This window comes from Lithobates pipiens, unplaced genomic scaffold (genome assembly GCF_037356315.1).
Source record: "Lithobates pipiens isolate NorthernLeopardFrog02 unplaced genomic scaffold, aLitPip1_a1.2 Scaffold_19, whole genome shotgun sequence".
NCBI classification, from domain to species: domain Eukaryota; kingdom Metazoa; phylum Chordata; class Amphibia; order Anura; family Ranidae; genus Lithobates; species Lithobates pipiens.
The window spans coordinates 82,202,715-82,223,169 of NW_027507764.1; the positions used below are offsets into that span (position 1 = coordinate 82,202,715).

Sequence of the window (20,455 nt, forward strand, 5' to 3'; positions counted from 1 at the left end):
CCCCTTTACCTGCCAGTGACATTTTTACAGTAATCAGTGCATTTTTATAGCACTGATCACTGTATAATTGTCAATGGTTTAAAAAATGTGTCAAAAGTGTCTGATGTGTCCGCCATAATGTCGCAGCCCCGATAAAAATCACAGATTGTTGCCATTACTAGTAAAAAAATAATAATAATAATAAAAATGCCATACATCTAATCCCCTGTTTTGGAGATGCTATAACTTTTGCGCAAACCAATCAATATATCCTTTTTGCGTATAAAAATTGCTTTTTTTTTTGTTGTTTGGAAGTAAACATAAAATAATGAGGCTGATAAGGGGCCATTTCTTTGGTACAAGAGCCATTCTGGGAGGATGGAAAAGGGCTTCCTCAATCTTTAAGAGTCAAATAAATGATCCTTAAAAACCCCCATAAATATAGGCCTTTCCTATCAACAGTTTATCAAAATGGCTAGTTTTGAAAGAAAGTCCTGATTTTCATAGAAAGTTTTGAAAAACGAATTCTCAATTTTGCTTATCCAGCAAATTAAAGCGGGATTCCGCTGCGGTTTTGTTTTTTTCTTACCTGTGTCACTGGTGGGCGATTCCTACCGTCTCTTAGCATTCACGATCGGCGTGTTTTTGACCCCCGGCGTGACGATTTTTTTGCTTTGGATAACTTTTAAAAAAGCAGTCCGGCGGTTTACATTTTTACTGTGGGCGTCTGAAGCCCACAGGCATTTACTTCCTGTATTCTATGACGCTCGGCTCCCAGCATCCACCGCTCCATCTCGCGCATGCTCACTGATAGCAGTGAGCAGCGCTGTAAAAGTGCTATAGTGGTAATGGCAGATATAGCTGCCTGCCCACTTTGAAAATGGCAATTTCGGACACGCCCCCGTCACGTGACCGGCGTCCTCCTTCCGAAATCTCACGAGATTTCGGCATTACTATGTCCCCCATGGATTCTTGGGAAATAGCTTAGAAATTTCCCAGGGACCATTGCGAGGCCGATAACCACGCCTACTCCCACGGGAGGACAGCCCGGAAGTCAGCACAAACATCAGAAATATAAGGTAAGTACTGAATAATATTTTATTCAAGTGTTCATTACTGTAAGTATGTTAGCATGTGCTTTAAATAAGAAGAAGAAAAAATTTTAGGTACAAAACCGCTTTAAGCAGTTTAGCTTAGGCTATTCTGTGTTCAGAAACTGCTCTATTTGCTTCAAAGCAGCTTGGTGGCACCTTTCAAGCAATCCCATATAACACTAGCGATCCTGTTTAGCCAACCATAGATGGTTCGAATCATATTAAAAATTCAGCATGCTGGTTGTACCCGAGTCGTACAACAATCAAATTGGGTACAATCAGAATGCCCATAGATAGTTTGAATCTCAGCCGGTCTCTGTTGAAAACGGCTGAGATTCACACTATCTATGGGCAGGCTGATTGTACCCGATTTGATTGTTGTACAACCAGCATGTTGAATTTCTAATGCAATTATTGTCAGCGGCTATAACTCTGGCAATATTCACTGTGCTCTCCCAGCAGGGACGGTTCCCCCTGCTGGGAGAACACTATATCTCCGCGGAAGGGATTCCCCCATCAACACTTATGCCCTATACCAGTGATGGCGAACATTGGCACCCCAGATGTTTTGGGACTACATTTCCCATGATGCTCAACTACACTGTAGAGTGCATGAGCATCATGGGAAATGTAGTTCCAAAACATCTGGGGTGCCAAGGTTCGCCATCACTGCTCTATACACACGATCGGACTTTCCAACAATAAAGGTTGTTGGCTCCAACTTGTCTTGCATACACACGGTAACACAAATGTTGGCCAACAATTACAAACATAGTGACGTACAAGACGTACGTGATAGCTCTATTACAGTCACTAATTTTACAAGACGGAGCGATTTCGGCTCGTACTTGATTCTGAGCATGCGTGGACTTTTGTGCAACGGACTTGTGTACAAGCGATCAGAAAATCCTACAACAAACATTTGTTGGCGGAAAATTTGAGAACCTGCTAGCCAACATTTGTTGGTGGAAAGTCCGACAATAAATGTTCAATGGAGCATACACGCGGTTGGACTTTCCACCAACAAGCTCACATCCAACATTTGTTGTCGGAAAATCAGATCGTGTGTATGGGGCATAACTGTGTTGATGGGGGAATTGAGCAATTTTTGCATTGTCTATGGCCGGCTTTTCTAGTGAGTTTCTTGGAGAGCAAAGTAACCTCAGACCTGCCTCTATGGAATCACTTCATCTGTAGCTGGCTAGAAAGATTCTGCAGTATATCGGCCCGTGAAGGAGCAACGTCGTAGAAGGTGGTGAATGCTTTTAGTGATCCTGTTTTAGGTGGATTCCCCGCCAGTGTCAGATTTTCCAGTCTGACAACAGCCATAGTTGGTGGGGTAGAAGCAATACAATCCCTAGATGTCAGCATTGCTTGTGCTGTGAATGTGGGGAGAGTAATGTCACGTACACACGACCGGACTTTCCGGCAGACTAGGTCCGACGGAATCAGTTCGTCGGACATTCCGATTGTGTGTGGGCTAATCCGATTGTTTTTCATAAAAAAAAATCAGATGGACTTAGAAATAGAACATGTTTCAAATCTGTCCAACTGACTCAATTCCTATCGGGAAAAACGTTCTTCTGTATACTGGGAAGCTATTGGCTACTGGCTATTGAACTTCCTTTTTGTAGTCCCGTCTTACATCATCACCTTCAAAACAAACGGACTTTGGAACGGACTTAGTCCATTCATGTGTGAGCAAGTCCGTTCGTTCGGAAGTCCGTTGGAACTCCACCAAAAGTCTGTCACGAAGACCAGTGGACCTTTTCTGCCAGAAAGTCCAGTCGTGTGTACGCGGCATTAGTGGTTTCTCAATTTCCATCACTCAAGCTCCCCTTTGTACCTATGTGGGATATGTGTACTCTGTATTCTTCATTTCTCAACAATTTTAAAGAATTATAAACCCAAATGGATCTGGATCGCTCCGGTGTGAACGGAGCCTAGTACCAAGGGTCAGTGCAGCTCACAGAAGCCTAAGCAGCCGAATGACCTTATTAGGTCAATGATGTCACAAGCATCCAAACCCCCTTGTGTATGTGCAGGTGCATGGTATGGAAGGCCCTGGCTGCATTTGCTTGGACAGCAGTGGATGAGAGTAATAGACCAGCAGAAGTTTGGACCAGACCTGGGCCCATCTCTGCTTGTGATCTGCAGATAAAATCGAGTAGATCCACAAGTAACATTGCTCTGTATCTCTGTATCCTGCGTCTGAACAGTGTTATAAACACTGTATCAGATGGTCTTATTTTTTGACGGCAGCAGCTTCTGCAGCTGCTATATTTAGTCTGGTGACACACAGGTGACTCTGCCGCTAGCGATCCTGCTGCTGGCAATTTGTCAAAATCAACAGTGGCAGGATCGCTAAGAGATTGTCTGTTTTGTCCCTGGGAATTCACTTTCTCTGTAGCCGAGGCAGTGAGATGTGACTCCCATCGCTAGCAATTGAGGTTTCAGCAATTCTGTGGGGACAGACAGACAACCTTTTCAGTGATCCTACTTCTGGAGATTTGAAGCTAGTTGCATAATCTCTTATATATCAAGGCTATAATTTTGACTGCCAGAAACTGCTGGCAAGTGCCAAGGGGCTTGGGTAGCAGCAATGGAACAGAAGGCCAGGACATACTACATACGTCCTGTGTACATCAATTCAATCTTAAGATAAAACAAATAGGTGGACACCAAGTTAAAGGCTGAGTTCACCTTTGGAACACGTGACGTTACATATTCCACCTGTAATGAGGTTGAAGCATGTAACACGCTCCAACTCCTGCCCCCTTTTTCCCCATTCCCCCAATTCCAGTATATATCCCATAGTTTGTAGGCACTATAACTTTTGCGCAAGCCAATCAATATACTCTTAGCCCCTGTACACATGGTCGGAGATTTCGACAACCAAATCCGTCGGATTTTGTCTGTCGGATCTTGTCCGAAACTGTTGCATACACACGGTCGGACTAAGTTGTCGAAAAATCCGATCATTCAGAACGTGATGATGTAATTTCGTTAAGATGGGACTACGTTCACTCTAGTAGCCAATAGCTTTGATGTAGGAATTTGATCGGAGCATGCGTGGCACTTGGTCCGATCAAAATTCTCTACACACGATCAGGGTATGTCCGCTCGAACCAGTTGGTCGGAAAATATTTCCAACAAGTTGTAAAATTGGGTCCGACGGATATTCCGATGGAATCAGTCCGATGCATACCACACACAGTCGGATTATCCGACAACACGGTCCGATAGGACACATTCCGACGGATTCTCCGACCGTGTGTACAAGGGCTTATTGGGATTTTTCTTTATCAAAGACATATACATTTTGCATACAAGTTATAAAGAAATTTTATAAAGAATTTTGATTTTTCTTTGTTATTGGATATGTTTTGTAAAAAAATTCCCCCTCCCCCCAAATTTTTGGCTTTTTTTTTATATATATCGCAAAATATAAAAAACCCAGTGGTGATCAAATACCTCCAAAAGAATGCTCTGTTTGTGTAAAAAAACATGATATAAATTTTGTTTGTGTACAGAATTGCAGTGCTAAATAGCAAAAAATGGCCTGGTCATGAAGCGGGTAAAATCTTCCAAAACTCAAGTGGCTAAAAACAGTGTGGCTATGCGTGGCTCCGCCCACACAAGCCCACCTATTATTTACAGATTCCTATGAATGAATAAACTGCAAGAACCACAGTGGCACTTGTGGTTTCAGTGGACTGCGGGGGGCGCTGGCGAGCGCTCTCATAGTCCACTGACATGGCCTTTGCCTTTCAAACAGAAAGTCCATAAAGAGGTACAGGCTGAAAGCCTGAGAACATGTCTGCAAAACTATGTGCATTTAATATTTTTTCTTCATGTCCTCATGAACACTGGACGTTTTTAAAGCGGAGGTCCACCCTAAAGTGGACCTTCCGCTCATCGGAACCCTCCCCCCCTCTGGTGCCACAATCGGCACCTTTCAGGGGGGAGGGGGGTGCAGTTACCTGGATAATCCAGGTAACTGCACCCACTTCCGGGACAGCTCTCTGCGGAAAGGGGCGTAACTTACGCCCCTTTCAGCAAGTGCCCGCCCCTTCCCGCAAGTGCCCCGCTGCCTGCTGGGAAACACACAGCTCCCAGAGGCAGCGGGGAGCGTCCTTATTGCGCAGCACAATTCGCGCATGCGCAGTAGGGAACCGGGAAATGAAGCCGAAAGGCTCCATTTCCTGATTCCCATACCCAAGATGGCGGCGGCAGGACCCGACAGACGACCTAGCGATCGGCTTCGGGTGCCGACATCGCGGGCGCGCTGGACAGGTAAGTGTCACTATTTTAAAAGTCAGCAGCTGCAGTATTTGTAGCTGCTGGCTTTTAAAAAAAAAAAAAAACGCGGAGTCCCGGTGGACTCCCGCTTTAAAGCAGCTGTTTTTGGTGTTTTTTTCTGCCGCCAATGAACTCCCCAGCAAGGGGAAAAAAACAGTTTTCCAGCTGTAAAAATGCTCTAACTCTGATGAAAGCTAAAAAAGAAGCTGCTATTCTGTGTTTATCAGTGTTTTTGAGCCATGAGCTTTTATAGGAGTATAGTTTTGCTAAAAAAAAACGCTGAAAAATGCCACTGGAAAAACGCTGAAAAACTCACTTTACAGCTACAGCTTTCTACAGCTAATGCTACTGACCTTTTTATAATGTCCAGTGTGCATGAGGCCTAAAGGTGAACTTATCCTTTAGGCCAGGTTCACAAATGTGCGAATTGAATGCGGATTTTACTCTCAATTAAGCCAGTTCACACATGTCTGTGGCAGCTGCGATGCGGGTTCCAAAAGGGTCCTCTGCGTTTTATGTGCCCAGGTTCAGGTCCAAATTCGGGCAAAAAAATTTGGACCTAAATCGCACCTGAACCGGTGAACAGAAACGTACCGGATCCAGGGCTGGAAAACGTGGCCGCACATATGTGAACCCGGCCTACAGGAATATGGTGCTACCATCCCACATCCATCGAGGCTGCTCATTAGAAAATGAAGGATGAGCCCAACACAGATTTGCGATTTCTTTGTATTGCTGAGTTATCATGTCATTCTCACATTGTGAAAAGGATCATCACTTTAAAGTGGACTGAAAATAGTCATCATTATCTAATGAACGTTTTTTTTATTGTTGCAGGTGTGCTCTTTCTGCAATATGGGGAGGACACCAAAAAGCTGCAGATGCCGAATGAAATAACCAGTGTAGACACCATACGTGCCCTGTTCGTAAGTGCCTTCCCTCAGCAGCTTACAATGAAGGTACTGGAGTCCCCCAGCACAGCCATATATATCAAAGACGACGGCAGAAATATCTATTACGAATTAAGTGATGTCAGGTGAGAAAAACACTTCACGTTGTTTTAAATTATGTGTATCATTGTGTGTGTGTGTGTGTGTGTGTGTGTGTGTATGTACACTCTATTGTCAAAAGTATTGCAACACCTGCCTTTACAAGCACATGAAAAGGAATGGCATCCTGGTCTTAGTCCGTAGAGTTCAATATTGAGTTGGTCCACCCCTTGCAGCTATACCAGCTTCAACTCTTCTGGGAAGGCTGCCCACAAGGTTTAGGAGTGTCTTTGGGAATGTTTGACCATTCTTCCAGTAGCGCATTTGTGAGGTCAGGCACTGATGTGGACAAGAAGGCCTGGCTCACAGTCTCCACTCCCAAAGGTGTTCTATCAGGTTGAGGTCAGTCAAGCTCCTCCCCTCTCAATTAAGGGGCCATCCTTAAAACTGTTCCCACAAAGTTGGGAGCATGAAATTGTCCAAAATGTCTTGGTATTCTGACGTCTTAAAATTTCCCTTCACTGGAACTAATGGGTAAAGCCCAAACCCTGAAAAACAACCCCACACCATAACCCCCCTCCCACCAAATGATTTGGATCATCAAGGTACCCCACACCATAACCCCCCTCCCACCAAATGATTTGGATCATCAAGGTACCCCACAAGATAATCCCCCTTCCACCAAATGATTTGGACCGTCAAAGCAAGGTCCATAAAGACATGGATGAGAGAGTTTGGGGTGGAGGAACTTGAATGTCCTGACCTCAACCCAATAGAGCACCTTTGGGATGAATTAGAGTGTAGACAGCGAGCCAGGCCTTCTTGTACAACATCAGTGCCTGACCTCACAAATGCGCTTCTGGAAGAATGGTCAAACATTCCCAAAGACACACTCCTAAACCTTGTGGACAGCCTTCCCAGAAGAATTGAAGCTGTTATATCTGCAAAGGGTTGGCCAACTCAATATTGAACCCTACGGACTAAGACTGGGATGCCATTAAAGTTCATGCAAAGGCAGGTGTCCCAATACTTTTGACAATATACTGTATGTATGTTATGTTTTCCATGCAAATTCCTACTAGACTGAGAAAAAGTTTTTCCACTTTGTAATGGATAGCTTGCTCTTCCAAAGTGAGTCCTATAGCAGGAGGAGTTGGGCCCAGGAGGGGTGAGAGCCTGATATCATTACATCCCTAATCCGTGCAACATCCCAGCATTCCTCCTGGTAGGAACAGTCTTTTCTTTCCAACCGGGGAGTGAAGGGAACATTGTTGTGAGTCGTGTGAAACCAGTATTTTTTATTTTATTTTAAAATGCCTGAAGCAACCCTTGAAGTGTATCATATCATTATGTTGCTGTGAAGTGTTAAGAAGCCAGTTAGCCTTACTTCTCTTGGTAAACCTCAGAACCTGCACTGTAAATGCTCGATCCCCAGATTTATCGGGTTTTGGTTATTCCTCTACACGCGCTGGAGTATACACTGTCAACAGTAGATCAGAATAAATGATGATTATTAATATTCCAGGCATTCACAGCCCTTGATACTAAGTCAGCCATCATGGAGGGTTGAGGCAATTTAAGTACTGCAGCAAAGACATTAATATTCTATAATCTCACCCTTAGGACTCGTTCTGAGTACCTCATTATCATTATCATGTGAAATTACAGCATTACACCAGGGCACATGATTAGGATCGTGAGGCATGTGCAAATAATGTGAATTAACTGTAATGACCAATTTTGTATTTGTAATGACCAATTTTGTATTTTGTTTTTCGTTGTTTGTTTAAACTTTTTTTTCTTTCTGCTGCTTAAAGGGGTTTTGACCTGTAAACTATTCCTTACAGCGCACCTGTGGTCAGGCTATGGACAGTCCAATATTTGCATACACTTAACAAGCAGTAAATGAGCATTATAGCAAGCTCAGTCACTGTACCTCTGCAGCTGCAATCACTGTGAAGAAATTCATCCTCAAAGTTCACGAAGAAGCACTGGAGTTGCTTAAAGTGGAGTTCCACCCCCCCAAAAAAATCAAAAAAATAAAATGGCATTTATGTGTATAAAAAAATAAAATAATTTTGAGAATATTTTTATTCACTCACCTCTAAATGCCTGTTGCTAGGGGGTCCCTCGTAGTCTGCCTCCTTCGGCGCCTGGGCTCTTGACGTCACTTCCCTCGGTGCAAGAAGGGAGATCAGCTCTGCCCCGTCCCTCTTGTCAATCATCTGGGACACGTCACAGGTCCCAGATGATTGCGCGGCCAATCACGGCGCGGCGCCGGTTGTACATACGCAGTGGGTGCCCGGCTGTGAAGCCACAGCCAGGCACCCACAGTTACAATGCCAAGTGGGGGGGGGGGGGGGGGGAGCAGGGCTTCGATCCCCCGGAACGCTGGACCCCAGGACACATAAGTGTCAGATTATTAAAAGTCAGCAGCTGCAGTATTTGTAGCTGCTGACTTTTAAATATTTTTTTTTATTTTTTTAAGCGGAACCCCGCTTTAAGTCAGGTTTTAGCACTTTGCACTTCCCTCTCACAGAGTCCTTCCTCTGTGTGTATATTACAGAATAAAGGGATGGTAAACTGTTTTTAGGGGGGAGAAGTGTCTCTCTTTTAGGGGGGAGAAGGTGTAAAGCTAAAACCTGAGCTAAGCAAAGTACAAATGACATGTATATTCTGCATTTTATGCAAATATAATATAACTAAATAAATAAATAAATATATATATATATATATATTATAGTTTGTATAGTTTTGACCTGTAAATAATTCCTCACAGTGCACTTGTCGCCAGGCTATGGACAGTCAAATATTTACATACACTTAACATGCAGTAAATGAGCACTATGACAAGCTCAGTAACCTCCGCAGCTGCAATCACTGTGAAGAAATTCATCCTCAACGTTCACAAGCAAGCACTGGAGTCCTTTAACCTCTACCAGACTGCCCACCGCATATATACTGTGGCAGGGCAGCCCGGCTGCGCAAAATCATGTACCTGTACATGATTTTGTGGCCACGGTGTAGTGGGCATGCACCACGCTGGAGCGCCGCTCACGCTGTTATTGAACACAGCAGGAGCCGATTAGCGGGTCCGGCGGCCCGGCGGGCATCGTGACCCACCAGTTGTTCATTGGACAGACAGAGCAGCGGTCTGCCTATGTAAACAGGGCAGAACGCTGATCTGTCAGGGAGCAAAAGAGAGATCTTGTGTTTTAGCTAAGCTGAACACGAATCTCTCTTTTCCTCCAGTGTATCCATTCCCCACACAGTTATTAAGCACCTCTCAGAGACACACTTAACCCCTTGATCGCCCCTGGTGTTAACCCCTTCCCTGCCAGTGTTATTCCTACTGTGACAGTACATTTTTATTAGCACTGATCACTGTATTGGTGTCACTGGTCCCCAAAAAGTGTCACTTAGTGTCCAATTTGTCTGCCGCATTGTCACAGTCCTGCTAAAAAATTGCTGATCGCTGCCATTACTTGTAAAAACAATAAAAAAAAAAAAGAAGTCCCTAAATCTATCCCATAGTTTGTGGACGCTATAACTTTTGTGCAGACCAATCAATACACGTTTATTGTGATTTTTTTTTTTTATTTTTTTTTACCAAAAATATGTAGAAGAATACATACTGGCCTAAATTGATGAAGAAATTAGATTTTCTAAAGTTTTTTATTGAGAATGTTTTATTGCAGAAAGTCAAAAAATATTGTTTTTTATTTAAAATTGTCAGCCTTTTTTTTATAGCGCAAAAAATAAAAACCGCAGAGGTGATCAAATACCACCAAAAGAAAGCTCTATTTGTGGGAAAAAAGTACATCAATTTTATTTGGGTACAGCTTCGCACGACGGCGCAATTGTCAGTTAAAGTGGTGAAGTGCCGTACTGGTCAGGAAGTGGGTAAAACCTTCTGGAGCTGAAGTGGTTAACTTAGGTTTTAGCACTTTGCATTCCCTTCTCCCGAGTTTTTGCTCTGTGTGTATATTTGAGATTAAAAAGGATGGTAAACGGCTCCTAGGGGGAGAAGAGTTTCTGCTTTGATTTTTGAGGATGAATTTCCCCACTGTTTCTGCAGCTAAAGAGGTTAATGATGCCTTGTTCCAAAGCTAAAACCTGGGCTGTGTATTCTTTATTTGAAGTATTTGTATAGTGCTGACAATTAACGCAGCAATTTACATGTATGTTGTACATTCACATCAGTCCCGGCCTTCAACAAACTTAGAATCGAATGTCCCTAACTCCCATACATACACATACTAGGGCCAATTTAGGCACAAGCCAATTAACCTGCCATCATTATTCTTGGAGTTCTTTATGTATTTCTTCCAAATCCATGCAATAATCCAGCATGAAACAACTCCTGCACTTTTTAATAAAGGCCAGCCCATTCTGCTGTTTCTCCTAGAGCAGGGTGACTCGCAGTGTTATTTATGTTGACTAAATTAATACTATTTTAGTCGACTAAAAAATTACTAAAACAATTGAGATGACTAAAATATGACTAAAACTAAAATGGCATTTTGGTCAAAAAGACTAAAATACGACTAAAACTAAAATGGCATTGTAGTAAAAAGACTAAAACTAAATTGAAATTTGAAGTCAAAATGAACACTGATGACTGGTCTTGTACCTCCTACCCTGTAGTTTTCTGCAGGCAGTCGGTGGTAGGAGGACCCGCCGGGTCTAATCCACAGCTCTGCTGAAGGTATGTGCAGGATAGTGGTGATGTCTCTGCTACTTTAGCAAGATAATATTGTATATGGGTTTGTAATAAAATTTGGTTTCACAAAGTGGGTTTATATCATTAGCGGCTATTGAAGAATATATTTAAAGTGATTGTAAACGATCACCTTGTAAAACAACCCCTTTGCACGCTCCCCTCTGTGATCACTGAGTCAATGAGACTTGGGTGATCACAGATCCCGGCCCCTTACCACATGATCAGCTGTCAGCCAATGACAGCTGATAACGTGATGTAAACAGAAGATCAGTAATCAGTTTTTTTTTCTCCTCACACTGACAGCGTGAGGAGAAAAAAAAACAATCACCGGCTTCTGTGTAAGGGACATCAGTCCTACCATCAGTGCCCACCAGTGCTGCCAGCTAGTGCCACCTGCGAGTGCACACAGTGTATATCAGTGCCACAAATCAGTGCCCACCACTGCATATCAGTGCCACCTATAAATGCCCACGAGTGCCACCTATAAGTGCCCACCAGTGGTGCCAAACAGTGCCTCATCAGTGCCACCCAGTAGTGCTGCCCATCAGTATCACCTACCAGTGCCCATCGCTGCCACCTATCAGTGTCCATCAGTGCTAGCTATCAGTGCCACCTATTAGTGCCCTTCAGTGCCACCTCTCAGTGCCCACCAGTGCCACCAGACAGTGCCCACTGGTGCCACCTCATCAGTGCCCATCAATGCAGCCTATCAGAGTACATCAATGAAAGAAAAAAAATACCTGTTTGCAAAATTATATAACAAATTTTCCACCAAAAGAAAGCTCTATTTGTGGGGAAAAAATTAATTTGGGTACAGTGTTGTGACCGCGCAATTGTCGTTCAAAGAGTGACAGCACTGAAAGCTGAAAATTGGTCTGGGCAGGAGGGGGTAGTAAGTGTTCAGTAAGCAAGTGGTTAAAATAGAAATGAAAGGCAAAACATTTTTGTATAGATAGATATATAGATCTATATATATAAAAATTATAAATACCTTTTTTCCCTTTTTAGAAGTGATCACATTCCCTCTGTTCTCAGCTGCATAAGGGCTGGGGGGAGGAGAAGCAGCAGCACACTGAGCTTGCCAGTGAATTGCTGTGCAGCGGAGGCGTGTCAGAACATATCTGATCATTGAAGTAGAGTACACTGAGTTCCCAGCATAGTTAGAGAACTGACCATGTATGTTCTCCTGCTTAGTGTGGTCAGTTTTAATATGAAAGCAGAGGGACTGGCAGGAACACCAGGGATTTCACCCAAAGGAACCAATTAAAAGAGAATGGGATACTTTCTCATACAGGTACATGGTACAGCAGCCACATATCAGGAATATGAAGTGTTGGGGTAACTAACACTTCTGTGTATCTTTTAATCTCATTTACTGCATGTTAAGAACATGTATTTATTTGAAAGTCCATAGCTTAGCCACAGTTGCACTTCATGGTGTCAACACCTTGCACACTTATTGAAGAGTTAAACCATTTTAGGCCTCAAGATAATTAGCTCATGTCAAAATATCAAAAAAGACAGATGGGTCACCCTGGTTTATATTGACAGCAGCTACTTGTGTATGTGGCCATGACAGAAAAAAACATCAATACACTTGCATGGATGAATCCATTTAAGAGTCAATGCATCTATATAAGTGGCCCTTCAGTTATAAAGGAGGTGTGGGGGGTAAGGATATCATTATGTGAATTAACACAATAGTTTCTGATAAAAAATGAAATACCAGTCTTGAGAGGGCTGAGCTTGTATGGCTTATTCGCACCATAACGCATGCAACAAAAGTGCATTGTGGAAACGTACATAGCCACATGTTTTTAAATGCACTGTGCTGTGTTTATAAAGGATACAATGTAAAGTACTTAAAATGTTACTAAACCCAGGACCCTGCATTCACTATATCTGGTCTCCCACAGTACACAGAACATGGAAATGCAATTATTTTAGTAAATATAAACTGATAAATACCTTTTCTCATCAGCAGTATATAGCAGTCTTGTGACTTCTATCGGTGTCTGGTTAAAGCTTGTAAGAGGGGTTTTCATTCTCCTCTGACTGTCTTATGATATCCTCTGTCTGGACAGTGCTGATTGGCCCTGTGCTTATCACATGCACTCTCCAAAGAAAAAAAAAAAACCTCTCTAGCAATACACACCAAACTGAGCATGTGCAGAGTGACTCCAATGGCTCTGTACTATCAAGAGGTGGATTGGGGACCGTGGAAGAAGGGGAGGATCAGATAAGATAGGATCAAGCAGCCTTTTTACACAGTGCAGAGGATTAACCCCTTAAGTTTCACAGTAAGTATAACTAGCATGCTTTACTGCATATACAGACTGATTTTACTGTTGTGGGTTTTAGTAACACTTTAACGCTCCATTAACACCTGTTGCATCTGCGACTCGCAACAAAGCGCACAGAGAAGACATGTTTTGCTGTGTGTTTCACAAAAATGCGATGCAAGCTCGCACCATGGTTTGCGTAGCCATTAATTGTTAATGGCACCCCAGAAGTGGGTAGCAGGGGTGCTTTTACCGTGTAGCAAACACACTACAAACAAAAACAAAAGTGCGGTGAAAAACATCTTTCAGTTTTATTGATATCTCTGTTCCTGCTCGGGAGATTCTCTTTCACTTCCTGTAAAAGTTACCAATGCAGGATGGGGCAGGAAGTGAAACAAAATCTCCACTAATGAGACAGAAAAAGCAAAAAAGTACATCAGACTGAGTTTCAAACCCTTCTCAACCCCGGGAAATAAGGTTGGGCAGACTTCTGCTTTCAAAATAAATCATGGAAGACAGAAGACAAATAAAAAAAAGTTTGGAGATTAGAACTTTAAAGTTGTTCTCATTCTGCTGTATAGTGCATTGCCCTGCATTGGTATGCAGAAAGTGAGTCTTCAATCACATACTTTCATTTGCATAATAAGTTTGGATAATTACAGCGGTGGCTGTGTGCTCCCTGTAGATTTTACACCGTTGTCCTCAGAATCCATGCAACTATTAGCAGAACACACTGATTTACATTCCCATCTGTGTCTTTGACCCATAAAGGCAGGTCTGACAGGCTTATGTTAAATTACCAGCCTGGTGAGTCCCATATAACCTTTTCTAGAATTCATCATAGGAGGTCTTCTGACCTTACTTCTTGATCCAGCCTGCTGCAGAGCTCAACCTCTTGTAGCTCTTAAATCTCTTTATAAATGTCTTTCTGCACATGATAAAAAGTCAGGCCATATAACTGAGATCTCATTTTCAGAGGTAGGCCCCTGTATTACACAAACTCCACGGCTTCACCCTGAAGTGCCCACTGTAATGGAAAAGTGTGTATTCTGTTACTTCTATGGGATTAATATTCAGTATATGAATGATTTTTTTTTTTTTACATGCTGTTATTTATATGTAGCGCTAGCCCCGGAGGAGCGCCAGGAACCGTCTCAGCCCCTCTGGCACCTGGCGAGAATTTTAGTGCAACAAGATAAAGGCCTCTTTCACACGGGGCGGATCAGTAATGATCCGCCCCGTGAAGATCTGCTCGCTCAGCGGGGATCGCTCCGTTGTCCCCGCTGAGCTGGCTGCGGACAGGGCGGTCTCCGCACACTGTGCGGGGACCGCCCTGTCAGCTCTCCATTCTCCTCTATGGGGATCGGATGAGCACGGACCGTCTGTCCGTGTTCATCCGATCCGCTCTGCAGACGGATAGAAAAATAAGATTTTCCTCCGTCTGCAGAATCGGACTGTTGCGGAGGCGGACGAAATCGGGTGTCTGCGGATGCTCATCCGCAGACACCCGCTATCCCATAGGGATGAATGTATGTCCGTATTTCATCCGCAAACGGATGGATGAAATACGGACATACCATCCGCATGTGTGAAAGGGGCCTAATGAAAGACACATGTTATAATAAAACACAAACATTTTCTTTACTGGGAAGCTTCTTTGAAGTGGTAACAAACAGTAGCAGTATATCTGAACAATAGGCAAATATATCTCAAGAAAATTAACTGCATAGTAATGACGGAGAATCAAGAGCAATACACTCAATGGTACTGTCAGGCTGCTTTCAGGGGATTCTTCAAGAGCAGAGACAAAAACCTTTAACAATGAAAGATCACAAAATGGCAAACACTATAATAGATTGGTCACCACCCTACTTAACCTCTTCCCGCCCACGCTATAGCCGGAAGACCGCTACAGCGTGGGGCCTAAATTGCCTGGAGAGCGTCCATGTACGTCCTCCCATGCATGAGCTGCCTGTGCGCCCCCTGCGGGGCATGCGTGGCTTGAGCTGTGATCAGCGAGTTAATGAGGCTCAGCTGATCACAGATCAAAGTATGGGGCTGATCTCCGTTTGCCAATGACAGCTGATCACGTGATGTAAACAGAGCCGGTAATCAGCTTTTTTTCCCTCACGCTGAGAGCATGAGGAGAAAAAAAGGGACGATTACCGTTGGAGTAAATGGGACATCGGGCCTACACACTCCAGACCCACTGCTGCTAAGCACTGCCCACCAGTGCCACCTACTAGTGCCCAGCAGTGCCCTCTACCAGTGCATATCAGCACTGCTAAGCAGTGCCCACCAGTACCACCTACCAATGCCCCGCCAGTGCCATCTATCAGTGCCATCTATCAGTATCACCTACCAGTGCCTATCTGTGCCCATCAGTGCCCCTCAGTGCTGTCTATCAGTGCAGCCCATCAGTGTCCCCTTATCAGCGCACATCAATGAAGGAGAAAAATAACCGTTTGCTAAATTGTATAGAAAACTATAAAAACTGTATTTTCTTTCAAAATTTTTGGTCTTTTTTTGTTTGTTTAGCAAAAAATAAAAACTCCAGTGGTAATTAAATAGCACCAAATGAAAGCAGTATTTGTGTGAAAAAAATTGTAAAAATGTTATATGGGTACAGTGTAGGATGACTGTGCAATTGTCATTCAAAGTGTGACAGCGCTAAAAGCTGAAAATTGGCCCGGGCAAGAAGAGGGTTTAAGTGCCCAGTAAGTAAGTGGTTAAATTGGGCTCTATGAGTCCAGATAGGAAGAGAGCAGAAGAATGAACCTTCCTTATGTCAGACCTCTCTCTTCTGTCCCCTGACACCACAGGCCCATAAACTATAAACACTGCACCTAGTTCAGTGGTCAATGGCGTAACTCCCAAACTACCCCGCTTATGCACTACATATACTGAGCCCCGGGTATCTGTTTGCGTGCCTGTATGGTACCACTAACTTCAGTCCCTTGGAGAAGAAGGCGTTGAATCCTCAGCTAACCACTTTAGTTGGTGCACTTAGATGTTCTGCTTGGTAGGGTACAATTGCAGTATACTGGCAGCATCTGGGTAACACTGTGACTGCTCAACAGATGGGTAAGTGTGACCCAGGTTCTGGCAAGTGTGGGCAAGATAGATAACGCTGTCTGTATACAGTGTCATTGTTTCCCTGCAATTGGGCAAGTGTCCGCTCACCAATCGACATGTCCCAAACGACATGTCCTGGAACAGGTAGGCTCTTCAGGTAACCAAACTGGCAACCTCTGGAACACTTTACGCCGTCAGTATAGGTACCTCTGGAGATGCGCCTGAGATCCCCTCACAGGCAGAATGTCCCCCACCGGCCATGGATACTTTGAACAGACTACACGCTGACACGGAAGGCAACACCTCTCCCCTAGGTCCAGTCTTCTCCCTTCTACCTGCTCCCGGCAGGCAAGGTGGTGTCCTTCCTTCTCTGCCCTCAGAAAATGCTGGTGTGTGTAGTTCTGTCCTCTATGTGCTGCTATGGGGCGGTTTGTATTAGAGACTGCATGTCCCCCAATCCATTGCTGCAGTCATCCTTCACTCTTATTGGTTTCCTCCCCGTGCCAATGAGGAAGCAGGGGAGAGAGTAAATCGGGCGGCTGTCCCCTCTGCGAGTGCAGCTTGCACACACTGTAATTGCGTGGAGGAGAGGGAGGGGGGAGAAATCCCCTGCAGGAGTTGACAGGCTCTCTCTCTCCCTGAGAGCCTATGTGTAAAATTCAGCTGTGGCCAGTGAGAGATGTGGGCCCATGGGGCACACGCTACATATATTTTCTCCAACTCCTATCCTATTTTTAAGAAAAGAATCAGCTGTAAAGCTGGCCACACATTTTTTCATTTTTTTTCATTCAACCAGTAGAATTAAAAAAATAAAAATCAGGTGAATGGAGGAATCCCCCCTGCCAGGACTCCAGGCACCCGCCACAGTCAGAATACATCAATCAGCAGCTGCAACTGATGATTGGTGAGATTTTTTAACTAGGAGCCCACACACTGATCAGAATTCATACAGTCCCTTCTGGACAAGACAAATTTAGATCAGTGTATGGCCAAGTTTACTGCTTAGAAAGTTAAGCAGCCCATAGATGATTCGGGGGGAACCTTCCCAGCCAGCAGAACACAATGATTGCATAATTGAACCTTCCCTGGCAGCAGTAATCTCATGTAAAAAATCCCATGGTCTGGTTGTACCCAGGATGATGGATGAACCAGCCTGCCCAAGGATGGATCAAATCTTGTCTGGTCCCTGCTGAACCCGACGAATTTCAACCCATGTACTGCTGGCTTGTAACTTTTTACAGATGGAGGTAAACCTTCTCGAAATGTCGGTGGTTTTATCAGTTTCTGCTGCTCAAGCCATGCTAATATTATAACTAAGATTTCAGTACAGAGGCATAACTAGAACTTTCAGGGCCCTGGTGAAAGAAATCACGAAGGCCCCCATTTCCACTGATCACGGGCTCTTTACTCCCATCATGGGACCCTTTATCATGGTCCTGCTAGCGGGCTAAACTTCCTGCCATCTTGGGGTCCCCCTCACGGTGGGGGAATGCCAGAGCCCAGTCACAAGTGCAACCCTGGTAGTTTCGCCACTGGTGTCAGTGTTTATTTTTGTTTTTGTTTTATTTTTTTATTTTTTACCATTTAATTCATTTTATAATTTATTTATATTTTTTCAATTTTTATTTATTTACATATTTTCTATCACCCCCGTTGGAGGACTTTGGTGAAAAAAACCCTGATTCCTCTCTTTTGAGACAGAGAAAAGAGACTTAGGAGAGATTCATCAGTCCCTTTCTCTGCAGCCTCCACTGGACATAATAAATGAACAGGAATAGCTCTATACAGAGCTTACTGTTCATTCATAAACTAAGGCATAGTAAACCCAGGTATGAATGTTTAAAAAAAAAAAAAAAGATCGCTACCGAAAACTGATTCTATTCATTAAAACAAGGAAGGGTCTGGTAAATGACACATTTACCTGCTTCTTCCCTGTTCTCCATCCTCACAGATCCCCCGCAGCAGCCAACGGGAGGTGGGGGGGGGGGACCTGGCAGCACTGTCAGGGGTTCCAGGGAAGGACACAGGAGCCCCAGGGCAGAAGGATGGCCACAGGGAGGCGACGGGAGTGGCATGTGGAGGAACCGATGCCCTCTATTTCCCTCCGTCATCTGCTGAATGTCTGCGGGAGGGAGAGGAGGGTTCAGCGTCTGTATAGAGGGATCAGATCCTCTACATGCCGCCACTCCCACCACCCTCCTATCCAGACGTACAGGGGGGGCCGCCGGGTCACAATGTCCACCCCTGTACATACGCCCGTCTCAGTAATCTTTGTTGTGCGGCCCATTTCTGCTACATTAAGGTAATTTGCTGTCTGTGTCCCTGGCAATGATTTGTCCGGGTTAGGATATCCAAAATTTTAAAGTTGTAACCTGAGCAAGAAATGAGGAAAACTCCTCCAACTGGGACACATGTTCCCATTAAAATGCTCTAAAAAACTATTATCTTACAGAAAGGGCTCAGAAAAACAAAAGCTGCTGTGTTAATGCTAGTGACAAGACTACATCAGATATGTAATTTTTTATTTTGTCCATAATTCCACTTTAACTAACATATAACTTCAGAGATATACTGTATATGCTCTGACTTACTACATAAAAATGGAATTACTTGTCAGCATATTATATATCTCAGGGACTCCGGAGTTGCTGTAAATTGTGCTTTCTCTCACAAAGCTATAATGAAAGTGTCTTCCAGCTGGCCTCTAATTATTCTAACAGTCTGGAAACAATTTTGGGGAGTGTGAGTGACACCATCATCTGGCTTTGTAAGGCCCGTTCACACCTGTGCATTTTAGGTGCTGTGCACTAACAAAAAAAACAAAAAAACATTTTTATAAAATTTTGACTTGATATACAAGTGATGTCATGATATACAAGTAGCGCTTTATCACAACTGAGTATAAAAGAGAAGAGAGGCGCCTCTAAGGCTGGCCATACATTATACAATTCTCTTGTACAATTTTCTTTTAGATTTACCAAAACCATATAATATGACGTCAAGCCTAAACACTTTCAATTTGTATGCAATCAGGCCGGCCCTTACACTACATAGTTTAAGGTAAATCTAAAGGAAATTGAATAAGAAAATTGTATAATGTATGGCCAGCTTTAGTGTAGCAATATGGTTACATTTAATGAAGGCACAACAAACTCTTATGCCGCGTACACACGACCGAACTTTACGGCAGAAAAGGTCCGGCAGAATCATTCCGTCGGATATTACGATCGTGTGTATTATGCTTCATCTGAATTTTTTCTTAAAAAATTCAGACGGACTTAGAAATAGAACATGTTTCAAATCTGCCCGACGGAATCAATTTCTATTAGGAAAACAGTTTGTCTGTGTGCTGGTCCGACGGACCAAATACGACACAAGGGCAGCTATTGGCTATTGAACTTCCTTTTCTAGTCCCATTGTACGTCATCACGTTCAAAAAACTGGGGAAGTCTGTCGTAACTCCGTCGGGAAGAAGACCACCGGACCTTTTCTGCTGGAAAGTCCGGTCGTGTGTACGCAGCATTAAGGTTTGACCTCATATTGTATGGTTTTGGTAAATCTGAAGACAAAAATCTGCAGTGTGTATGGGGTCTTAGAGGCGCCTCTCTTCTCTTTAATACCCTACAGCCCCTGCTTGATTTTGCATCTAATCCCCTTGTGGAGGCTTTCATTTGTGGATGGACATTTTATGGTTACACAAATTGGTCACATTGCTATAATCTTTTTATATGGACTATAAACTGAAGGACTTATGAATAAATGGTTGTGGAATTAATCATTTCAGTTTCTATTATTTCTTACGGGAAATTTGCTTTGATATACAAGTGCTTTGGATTACAAGCATGTTTGTGGAACAAATTATGTCTGCAATCCAAGGTTTTACTGTATCTGTTTTTAGTGGACTTTATTTGGGTTTGACTTTCATAGTTTAATTGTATCTCCCTTCCTAAGGCTTGAAGCATGACCCTAATTCATCAAACTGCATATCACTTAACCGCTTCAGCCCCGGAA

At 43.5% G+C, this 20,455-nt stretch overlaps 1 protein-coding gene across 11 annotated transcripts in view; it reads left to right on the forward strand.

Moving 5' to 3' along the window:
* The window catches only part of KIAA1217 (KIAA1217 ortholog), a 954,123-nt gene that overhangs the window by 752,082 nt on the left and 181,586 nt on the right, over nt 1-20,455 (forward strand). For all 11 annotated transcript variants that reach the window (XM_077490971.1, XM_077490980.1, XM_077490973.1 and 8 more), the window contains one exon: nt 6,213-6,411. In XM_077490971.1, the coding sequence (XP_077347097.1) occupies nt 6,213-6,411 (199 nt within the window). The remainder of the gene's footprint in view (nt 1-6,212; nt 6,412-20,455) is intronic.